The sequence below is a fragment of the Delphinapterus leucas genome, chromosome 13 (assembly GCF_059928025.1).
Source record: "Delphinapterus leucas isolate spDelLeu-1000000601 "Yukka" chromosome 13, BTC_Dleu_Yukka2, whole genome shotgun sequence".
Taxonomy (NCBI): Eukaryota; Metazoa; Chordata; class Mammalia; order Artiodactyla; family Monodontidae; genus Delphinapterus; species Delphinapterus leucas.
This window is the reverse complement of record NC_143141.1, coordinates 26866819-26878252: the sequence shown is the minus strand read 5'-3', so window position 1 is coordinate 26878252 and position 11434 is coordinate 26866819. Positions and strand designations below refer to the sequence as shown.

General features: G+C 49.5%; 1 protein-coding gene across 1 annotated transcript; it reads right to left on the bottom strand.

Annotated features, from left to right (window-relative positions):
- Positions 1-296: 296 nt before the first annotated feature.
- BOLA3 (bolA family member 3) lies at positions 297-10597 on the bottom strand. Its single transcript, XM_022563070.3, has 4 exons — positions 10467-10597; positions 8175-8298; positions 5987-6075; positions 297-566 (listed from the first exon to the last, which is right to left on the bottom strand). Exons 1-4 carry the CDS (start codon positions 10518-10520, stop codon positions 501-503), a joined length of 333 nt encoding a protein of 110 aa, XP_022418778.1. The 5' UTR covers positions 10521-10597; the 3' UTR covers positions 297-500.
- Between the last annotated feature and the right edge of the window lie 837 nt (positions 10598-11434).

Sequence of the window (11434 nt, the reverse complement as noted above, 5' to 3'; positions counted from 1 at the left end):
ATCCCCATATTAAGAATGTTGCCAGGACTTCCCTGGTGGCGCAGTGGATAAGACTTCTCGCTCCCAATGCAGGGGGCCCGGGTTCAATCCCTGGTTGGGGAACTAGATCCCACATGCATACCACAACTAAGAGTTCGCAAGCCACAACTAAGGAGCCCTCAAGCTGCAACTAAGGCACCCACATGGTGCAACTAAGGAGCAGGTGAGCTACAACTAAGGTGCAACTAAGACCCAGCACAAACAAATATTAAAAAAAAAAAAAAAGAAGAATGTTGCCTAGCACAGAGCAGGATCAAATAAATATTTTTGTAATGAAAAACTTTTTAGTTGTCTGTTGCCTTTAATTAACATCTAAATAGATATCATATTCTTCTATAATTACAATATGGAAATGTCCATGAACAAAATAGATAAATTTTTTGTCGTATGCCTAGGAAAGAATGGTGGCAATAAGATACATCCAAGGTTTCAGCAGCAACATCTACGCAGCCAGGGCGTGGTCAGTGTTTGGGGACAGAGGTAAATATCCGCAATCCGTGCATACCTTTGATTTCTTCTTTTAGTGCCTAGGGAAGCAGAAGAGCATCATCACTGTTTTGTATTTGACACTGATTACAATAAGTCTCTATGGGAGTATTTTTATATAGCTCTATCTCTGTAGGAAACTTTGCACACACTTTCTTTAACAATGTTTCCTTTTTATTTTTGGAATCAGCATTTAAGCTGGCTCAAAAATCAAAAGGCATAAAAGGCATGCAGTAAAGTCTCCCTCCCACACCTGTCCCCCAGTTTCCACCTCCAAACCAAATAGAGAACTGTTGGTATTTTCACGTGCATCTTTGCAAGGATTTAAAAATGCATATTCAAACTAATATTAATGTATATTCCATCCCAATACCTTTTTAAAACACAAATGATAGTATTTCAAACACATTGTTCTGCACTCTCTTTTCCCCTAACACTGGGGATCTTTCCATATCAGGCACAAAGCATGCCCTCATTCTTTTTTGTATCAGCATAGCATCCATTATATGTATCATAACCTTTTAGCCTGTCCCCTAATGAAGAACTTTCGGGCTGTTTTTTGTGTTTTGCTATTTTGAGCAAAGAACAGCTGTTCTTTAAAACCACACTGGGAGTTCCCTGGTGGTCTAGTGGTTAGGATTCCACGCTTTCACTGCGGAGGCCTGGGTTCAATCCCTGGTTGGGGGGACTGAGATTCCACAAGCTGAGTAGCACGGCCAAAATTTAAAAAAATTACTTGAATAAAAGACAATATATAGCTTCATGTAAAAAAATTTCTTTTAAATAAAAAGATAAAACCACACTAATCAGCACCAATTCCCCGATTTTACTCTAAATCAGAAAATAAAGTTGTAAATTACGAGATTTGTTTAAGTTACAAATGATGTCAGGGCCCAAGTGTAAATGGGCAACCACAATCAAATAGGTATTTAGCTCCTGCAGCACCAGGAGACACACTACAGGACCTGAATGAGGCATGACAGTCTAAGTCCTTTTATACTAGGCCCAAGACATCACAGTGGGGTAGACATTTTTTTCCAGTCTCTCCAGCAATCTCCCTTCTCCCTTTCCGCTTTAATTGTGTACTGCTGGTGGGACTACCAGTCGACCTGCACTGAGGTAGCTATGTGCCCCTGGACCAGCCTGACTGGTCCAGGGGAGGCACATGCCTCGAACTGGGCCAATCAGAGTCTTCCCTGGGATTTTTCAGTGTAGAGCCTCCTCTCTTGGTCACCACAGATACACCTTGTCTTATTGCACTTTGCTTTACTATATTTTGCGGAGATTGTGTTTTTCACAGACTAAAGGTTTGTGGCATCCCTGTATTATCAGATGGTGATTAGAATTTTTTAGCAAAGTATTTTAAAATTGAGATATATAGTTTTTTTTTTTTTAGACATAATGCTACTGCACACTTGATAGGTACAATATAGTGTAAGCATAACTTTTATATACACTGGTAAACCAAAAAAATTCATGTGCTTGATTTATCATCATGGCCTGGAACCAAGCCTGCAATATCTCTGAGGTATGCCTGCATACTGGAATACTGTCACTTGGAGGCAACTTGGAGTCCCGTTCCCCACCAAGAAGAGAAAGCCCATCTCCAGTAGGAGAAAATGAGGCCAACATACAGAAACTGGAAGCTCAGAAAAAGAGAATATGAAAGAACAAGCAGATGAACTTAAGACCCTGAATCTAGATAATTTCATTACATGGGCCAATTAATTACCTTTGTTTGCTAATGCTCGTTTTAACTTTGTCTCTGCCACTTACAACAAAGAGAATACTAACACATGCGGTCAAGTTTATTGAGTCAGAAGGATCCTCAGAGATAATCTAGTCCTATCTCCATCTTTGATAAAAAAAAGAAATAGAGTTTATCCCTTGTCCAAAGTCAGCACGTGAGTAACAGCAAGTGAGATAGAACCTGAACCCAGGGAATCCTGACATCCTGGCCACCCCTGATGCCAGGAGCTGTGGTTGTGTTGGGAGCCAATGAGCTGCCCCACCATCTCCATATTCACAAATAAGCCCCTCAGCTCTGCAGATAAGCAGAAATGCCCCTGGAAAAAGCCTCATGTCACTGCTGCGAGAGGGAAACACAGAGCCCTGAGCCACATGCTCTCTGCTTTCTGCAGGCATGGAATGTTCCCTAGAGGCTGTCCCTGTGTCTCGGCCACAATTCTTAAAGCCTCTGTGGCTAGATGAGGGCCCAGTCACAGCTTCACATGAAAGACCCTGGACAGAGAAACCATCCAGGCTTTGATCCCTAAGCCCTGTGCACTTCCCCTTCCAGGGCCTTCTCCCCACTCTCTTGCAGCCCTCAGAGGGCTCCCCAACACAGGTCACAGGATCTTACAGCTACAGAGGGCCTTAGAGATCACTTGGGTCACTTTAAATAGGTCAGGAAACTGAGGCCCTAGTAGGGAAATGACTTGGCCAAAGTCCCACAGTTTATAAGATGTACAGTAGGTAAACATTTTTCAGCACCCACTATGCCCATGGCATTATGCTGGGTGCTGTGGACACAAATGAAAAAGGCATGGGAAAATGATAAAAAAGGTAAGGAAAGTAACTCAAGCCCACAAGAAACGGATTCAGCACAGACTGTGATGGATGCTGCCAGACCACAGGTCAGCTCAGCGCTGCTGCAGGTACTGTTAGGAAGAAGCATTTGCTACTGCACTGGCCGTTTGTGGAGGAGGTAGCCCAGGAGCGGGACAGCTGGAGGTGCAACAGGCACAGAGGCACAGGGCACTGGGCCCAGGAGAGCAGGTGAGGAAAGGCTGGGAACCTGCTGCAATTCACCAGGAAAAGCCTGGCTTTGAGTCAGGCCCATGGAGGGGAGACTGAGGCCGACCACAAAGAGGATCAGAAATCCCAGATGAGGGTGGGACCGGGCTCCATGGGCAACCAGGGTGCCCACCAAAGGGTTCTGAGTGGGGGAACAAGGGCAGAGGCACCCTTTGGGGAGGATGATGGACAACAGACAGGAAAGAGGGCAGAGAAAGGGAGAGGGCAACTGCTATTTACCAAACGCCTTTCCCATGCCAGCACAAGGCGGGCACGTGTGGCCAGCACCTCACGTGATCTTCACCAACGAGGAATCTGAAGCTCTAGTCACACTGTAACGTGCGGAGCTGGGATGGACCAGCTCACCCGACACAGAAGGGAACACGGCGCTTGCTCTCCTCTGTGTGGCTGCTCCCCAGGGTAGGGGCAGGATGGATGGGGAAGGAATCCTCATCATCCTGCCATCACTGGGGCCCGGCCCAAAGCATATGGCAGTGACGCCCTCTGCCACTGCCTCCTGCGTCACCCACCCCACGACAAGCAGTGCTTGGCCCAGCAAAGCGGCTGCTGTGGTAACCCAGGCAGTAGCTGCTCCAGGTTAAAAGTACAGCAACGCCAGGAGGTGAATGCTCTGAAGTGGAAAGCCTTCCAGGCATTAAACATTTAATTTCTCTGTAAATCAATTAGAAAACCCAGGCCAGCTCTCCTTACTCTCTATAAACTCTCAACAAATACTGATTGAGCTGTTTTATGTACCAGGTCCTTTGTTAGGTGTTGGGGACACAGCAGTGAAGAAAACAGACCTGGGTTGTATAAGTGAATCACTCTGCTGTACACCTAAAACTAATACAACATTGTTAATAAACTATGCTCCCATATAAAATAAAAATTACAAAAAAAAAAAAAAAAAAGAAGAAAAGAAAAAGAAAACAGACCTGGGCCTGGCCCGCATAGTCTGCTTCCAGGGCAATGACAGACAAATGAGCAAGGTTCTCCAGCAAGGACGGGGCCAGGGAAGGTACATGTTCAGTAGGGGCCCAAAGGAAACCTTGAGCCCAAGATGATGTAGGTGACATTCTCCCAAGCAGAGGAAAACTGCTGCCCCCGAACTTGTGGCAGGTCCCTCACAGCATTTATAGGTAACAGTGATGATGATGGTGACAGCGGCTGACATTTATGAAGGACTTAGCATGTGTCAGACACTGTTCTCAGTGCTTTACATGACTTTACCACTAATCCTCAAAAGAGCCCTTTGAGGCAAATCCTATTACTCTCCCTGTTACAGATTAGGAAACTGAGGCACAGGGAGGTTAAGTAACTTGCTCAAGGTCACACAGCAGAAAGTAGCAGAGCCCAGATTTGAAATGTGGGCAGTCCAACTCCAGAACCTGCATCCCTGTAACCATGGCTTCAGGCCAGGGGATGTGCTGTACTTAACAGCACCCCCCGGAGCCCAGTTGCACTAGGCAGCCTGAGTAGTTTTGATAACAAAGTCCTACCAGTTGGGGATGATCTGGGCCAGTTGGGTCTTCCCTGCCTTGTCTTCTACCTTGGCTCCAATCCCTGGGATCACATGGGGCTAGAAGCGCTTCTGGAGGACAGAAGCGGTTGCTGTTCCACCCCAGACTGCCCAGTCAGACCACCAGCACGCCTTAGGGCTGTATGTGCCCACATCCAAGTGAAGGTGGACTCCACGAGGAATCCAAATATGGATCCAACAAGAAACCGGACCACAAAGGGCTCGCAGGGCCAAGGGATGGAGGCAGGGACCTAAGTATCCAGGACACAAGGCAGAAAAGCCTGGAGTCAGACGGTGGAGGGCATTCATTCCCTGCCGGGCAGGTGGGAAGACAGCATTTGAGCCTGGCAGTGGAGTGAGGGAGGGGCAGCCCAGGCAGGAGGTCTGATCTGGACAAAGGTCCAGGTGCATGGAGAGACCAATGGGCAGGGCCCAGAGGGAGACTCTAGGCCAAGAAGGGTGGGGAAAGGCCTGGAAGAGCAGTCTGGAACACCTGGACTCGACTTTCATGACCAGAGCTGTGCTTTACAAAAGTTAAACTAGTTCACAAAGTGCAACTTTCCAGAATGATGTCAAACACACTGGCTGAATGGGGTGAGTTTATAGACATAGGCCCAAGGGTCAAGGCTGGAATAAATTCCAAGTAAAATAAGCATAGAAAATGAATACGTTGGGCCTTAGTCTGGTTTAATCTGATGTTCCGGACCCCTGCTGCTGTCACTGGGTCCAGGGCAGCTGGAGCAATTCTCAATCAAGCCATCCTTCAATTTACCCAATTTAGGACTACTTTAGTAGTCCTAAAAGAGGCTTAAAAAAATGTTCAAATCTACAAAAACATATATATTTTAGTACTCCTGTGTTTACAAATACTATTCAATATGCAACAATAACAGTACACAGTAAACATCGGTAGCACTATACAGGGAAATGCAAAATAGCTATTGGGTGGCTTGTTTTCAATTTTGAATAAAATTCATATCTGCCCACAGTCCAATCCCAGATAGTTTGTTTATGTTTTTCTCAGATCCTGAGTCCTGTTCACATGATTGTGGTATTGCATTATTCTTTCCTAGGACTGGTGGTACAATACATCCCCACTTGCAGGCCCTTTCAGATGCGGAGACCCGTGGCAAGGCCTCTACTGACCTGATTTACCATCTGGTGCTGCTGGACAGTTCTCTTCTCCTTAAATTCTTCTGATTCAATTTGAATTTCATACATTGCCCCACAGCCTCCTGAAATAAATGTGATTTGAAAGTGTTTCAATTATTAAGTTACAGCAGCCACAGTTCCTTATGTCCTTGAAGTAAGTACCACACAATCCAAAGAAGGTCTGAATGTTATCATTCTGTAGAAAGTTGCTAAGATTGTTAGAAGATCATGGCTTACAATCTGACCATGTCCTCCTCCTGGCAGGCTGCCTCAATCCAAAACATGCTCTTCCTTTTGTAAGGCACTTGCACTGCCCAGAATTTTGCTTTTGGGGTAGGAAAGATAAGGCACAAAACATGTAAAGCCTAGGAAATGTAGGTTTTCCTACTATTTCCTTTTATTAAGCCAGCAAATGCTGTGGAAGAAGGTGGGAGGGGCTGAATTTCAGTGCTCCACCTCCCAAAGGACTAGCAATTGGTATTTTTTAAAATGCAAAAACACACTAAAATGTGATTCAAAAACCACGTGCAATACTATCCAAAATAAAAGGAACAAGGAAGCGTGAGAGACAGGGACACAGCATTACAATAAACAGTGAAAACATGCTGGTCACGGAGCTGGGCTCTCCAGCACCCCTGCTCTACAAGCAGCATTAAGGGTTTCCCCCTGGGCTGCGGCAGGGAGGGGGTGGCTGTCTGGGGATGCTCTCAAGGCAGAGCTTGTGTGGACCCATCCACCCCCAACCCGAGCTTTGTCTCCACATGGCTGGAAAGCTAGTGCTAATGACTGACGATAATAAAACGTGCTGCTCCAGCATGACACAAAGCGGCAAGAAAGAACTCAATAGGCTTTGTTAAGCTTTTTTCATGGGTTCTAGGAGCCTAAGCTTTGGCTAAACCAAGGTTCCTAGCCTTGATCCCCTTTCTGCACTCTACCCAGAGCTGGGCAGAGTGAGACTGGAGGTCAAGTTCCAGCTCTCCCTTAACTGGGGCTGAGGCAGGTACAAGACTGGTGACATCAAGACCTCAGCACTGGGACTTCCCTGGTGGCACAGTGGTTAAGAATCCGCCTGCCAATGCAGGGGACACGGGTTCGAGCCCTGGTCTGGGAAGGTCCCACATGCCGCAGAGCAACTAAGCCTGTGCTCCACAACTATTGAGCCTGCGCTCTAGAGCCCACAAGCCACAACTACTGAAGCCCACGCGCCTAGAGCCCATGCTCCGCAACAGGAGAAGCCACCACAATGAGAAGCCCGCCCACAGCAACGAAGAGTAGCCTGCGCTCGCCGCAACTAAAGAAAGCCCGCGCACAGCAATGAAGACCCAACACGGCCAAAAATAAAATAAATTAATTAAAAAAAAAAAAGACCTCAGCATTGCCCTGGGACCCCTGCAGAGGGCTCACCCAACCTACCATTCCAACAGATCTTTAGATTGGTTAATTTCCTATAGTGTCCAGAGTAAAACTACTTTCTAAACTTTCTCCCTATCCTTGTAAATGTTATGTTCCCAGAGAAGCCAGTGAGCCCTCGAGCAATGCAGAGTGATAAAGACTGGGTCTGGGTGTGGGAGATGCCACCCCTGGCCAGCTCTTCCACATGTGTGTCTAGATAAAGGCCTCATCTTCCCCGTCTGGTGTGGGCAGAAGCTGACATCCCAGCCTGCTCCTAACTCACAGTCAGCCTGAACTTTGAGGTGCCAGCGGCCATCTGAGAAAGGCAGGGCCTGTCTGGGGCTGGTCACTGGGCTCAGGACAGAGTCTGCCCTGGGTTCTGGCTCTGCCACCTATGCCCTGTGAAGGGCTAGGCAGGTTCTTAGACCTCTCTGGGCTCGTCTTCCTGGAGTCTGTTCTAGCTCTGGCATTCTAGGGTGTCAGAAGAATGTGGGGAAATTAAAGTCTGGCTCATCTCAAAGTCAAATTAAAGGCTGTGGACCAGAGCCCCAGGGTGACTGAGAGAGACCTAACCTGAGCTGCGCCAAGCTGGCAACCACAAGTCCTCGCAGTTCCCCGCCAATGTTTCTGCATCCCCACCTCCACCCTTCCAGCGGGAGAGGCCAAGGTCTATGTGTCTAAAAGCCACATGTATTGAGAAGCCACTGATGGCGAGTTCCATTCAAGCCTCTATCCCTCCAGCAGGTAAAATCTTACCAAACTCTGTGGGAAAGATGAGAGAAAACCTTACCTGAAATGTCAGTGACTTTGATAGCTGTAGCTTGAGGAAATTTTTCTTTGAGAATTTGGGTCACTTTGAGCTCCCCCTCAGTCTGCGAGGCAAACATACGCTGGGCACAGTGGAGAAGAGGAAGCTGCCACAGAACAGAGGAGAGTCACTGTGCAGGCCCCCCTTGCCCTCCCCTGCAAGGCAGGGCCCTGAGCTAAATCAGGGGGACTGCATGGTGTCTGATGTCCATTTAAGCTCTCCAGGATGCAGAATAAACTTTTTTTGAGGGGGGAGTGGAGTTGTAAATAACTCACTTTGACTCTAGAGATAACAAGGGCCCCAACTTAATTCAACAAGTGTTTAACTCCTCATGATAGTGAGACACTAACATGATGACGGTTTAATAAGTGAGGCGCCTGAAGCACTAAGTAATATGCCAAGGTTGGATCCCTTAATAAGATGCAGAGTCAGGAGAGGCCGGGCAGCAGCCTGGCTCAGGCATGCCCTGCTTAGGCCAGCAGGCCACTGACCATGTACTGATGGGGCCAAATGCCACCCACCCTTTAAGCCTGATTAACATTCTACATTCTCTCCAGTGGGATGTAACCCTGTGACCTACTGCTCAATAAGCCAGCTACCCTTTGCAATTCTTACTGGGAGAAGAAACAGAATTCTATTAAAGGACCTGAAGTCAGAACATTTTTAGATTATTTACTACTGACAGTAACACTCCCCCCTCCCCCAATGGCTACCCTAAGGACCCAGTGCTCCTGATGGGAATATGTCTCAACCTTATGGATGAAAGAGCACAAAACCATGTCAGCAGCCCCTTGGCTGGGCTGAGCACATGCTGAAAGGGGAGACTGAAAATAGAGCATGGCAGGCCTTCAATGTCAGGCCAAAGATTTTGGACTTTGTTAGACAGGCTTCTTGGTGCCAAAGTAACAGTGCCTTTTGAAGTAAGTCAGGAAAGATTCCCAGATAACGGTATCATTACAAAGGGAGTAGTACCAGGCATCCCTAACTGGAGAAGGAAGGCAGGTGGAGCGCTGTTCATCAAGTGCTGGTGCTGAAGGTAACATCCCTTCACCTCCTCAGTCCTGCCCATCCTCAGGCCTTTTCTGACGGCCCAGAGCAGGGTCCTGGGTTATAGAACCTCAGAGCGCCTCCTTTAAAATGCCCTGTGCATTGACTCTTTCACCAACGGGTCTTAGAGGCCAAGACTGGGTCTGTCTTGTTACTGCAGTCTTCTAGAGCTGACCCAGGGCAGGCCCTCAGGAGGACTTGGGTTATGGATGAATGAGTGAATGAATGAATGAGCAGGGGAAGAACCACACGATTCAAGGCATATGTACTGAGCACCTGCAAAGAAGTCCTGATTCTAGCAGGCAACTGAAATGCAGGTCAGGAGAAAGATCGGGAGGGAGGCTGTCTGAGTGATGTATAGAGGGACAGAATCTTAAGTTGTGGGCCTGGGTAAGACTGGGGGGGGGCAGGGGAGAATGGGACCTCCTCTGAAGACAGTGCCCTGGGGGGGCAAAGGCAGAGGGTAGCCAGGTGGCATGCAGAAGCGGCAATCACTAAGGAGTGAGGGTGGTTAGCACTGCTGACTCCTTGGGAGAAGCCTTTTCCTCATCTCAGCTAATCTGCAGGCAGCGGCCTTTAAACCAGTAATCTACTGACAAAATCCCCGGAAAGCCGACTGTCCACTCTGAAAGTCACCAGCAGAAGTGCTCTTCATGCTTGGGGGAGGCAGGTCCAAGAGAAGGAGGAATGTGAGAGGAAAGCGAAAGAAGTGGATGAAGTGAGGAAAGAATGAATCAGAAACGGCGGAGAGAAAATTAGCAGGGCGCGTGGTGAGTGCCCTCTGCTGGCCTCCTACCCCGGGAGTATGGGATTTGGGGAGGGTCAAGGTCACAGAAGCCAGGCGGACTTTCCGGAGCCCTGACCCAGCCAACAGTCCCCGGCACGCACGCCGCGACTCCGGGCTACGAGTCCCATGTCTTCGGCTCAGTAAATCAACATTGCTTTTTCCGTGCCCGCTGTATTATGACTATCTATTCCCCTCGGCCTCAACCCCCACTCCGTTCGGGAGCTCCCCCAGCACGCGCCGGGCCTGACACTTCTCCCAGTGCCCGTAGCCGGGCCCACTAAATGAACGAACCAACGAGTGAGTGAATAAGAGAAATGAAGGGCAGGCCCTGGGCCCAGCGCGCCTCCCTCGGTGGACCAGTTCCGCGGCCGCGGCCGGCCCCGCGGTCCCAGCGCAGCTCCCGCCCAGGGGAGAGCAGCCCGGCCCCCGCCCGCGCTCACCCGACGGGCTCCGCGGAGCAGAGACACTGCCGCGGCCGGACTCCACGCCGCCATGCCCGGCCGACGCGGCCCGCCGTCTGAGGTCGCCTTGTCGCCCAAAAGACGCGGAGCCTGGGTCCAGGGCCGCCGCCGCCACGGGCTAGGCCGCCCCCTGCTGTCCGGAGGCCGCGAGCCGCCCCCGCACGCCCCGCCCACGCCGCCCCCCCACGCCCAGGGCCCTGCCTTCTGCCCTGGCTCTGGTCCGGCTTCCCCTGCCTCCCAAGGCTCTCCCCCAGCGGGTCCTTCCTCCTCTGCCTAGAAGCCGGTGCTAGGTGCTCGGTCCTGCAGGACTTTCCCTCGTCCCAAGGACCCTGGGGCCCTAGGTGGAACGCCTCCATTCCAACTCCCCCCCCCCGAAAACTTGCTGCTAAACTGAGGAGCTTGGGTTTCTCCCTCCAGGAGGGAACCAGGAGAGGATTTTAAGCAGGGGAGTCGTTTTCAGATTCGTGTTTTAGAAAGATCACTCGCTCCTGCAAGGAGCGGGGACAGAAGGAGGCTGAAATTGGAGACGAGGACAGAAGTCCCAAGGCTATTGCAATGGTCCAAGTGAGACTTGAGGCCCGAACTAGAGCAGCAGCAGCAGCAGGGATGGGAGGACTGGACTGAGACACCTGGGAGGTGAATGGACTGGAGTGACCCGATTGGCGGATGAGGGGATGAAGGCAGCAGGGAGGACCCTCAGGGTTCCGGCTTGGACAATGAAATGAGTAGAGGAGAACTAGGTTTGGGGTGAAGGGGGTCGACTAACTCAGTTTTGGATTCGTCTGAGTCTAAGGTGCCTGCAGGACACGGCCCAGCAGAGATGCTGCTGGAAACACAGACCTTGGATTCTTCACAATGCAGTGGAAACTGACACCATCAGGGACCGGTATTGATAGGGACTGAGTAAAGGAACAAAGTAGGTGATTAAACAGTTAATTCCACTGAGG

What these genes read in the sequence shown, in the direction of transcription:
- BOLA3 (XM_022563070.3), bottom strand. Translation starts at nt 10,520, where the DNA reads ATGGCGGCGTGGAGTCCGGCCGCGGCAGTGTCTCTGCTCCGCGGAGCC. An exon ending in CAAAGTCACTGACATTTCAG is followed by an intron (nt 6,076 to 8,174) that starts GTAAGGTTTTCT and finishes CATTTATTTCAG; the next exon opens with GAGGCTGTGGGGCAATGTAT. An exon ending in AGCACCAGATGGTAAATCAG is followed by an intron (nt 567 to 5,986) that starts GTCAGTAGAGGC and finishes CTGCTTCCCTAG; the next exon opens with GCACTAAAAGAAGAAATCAA.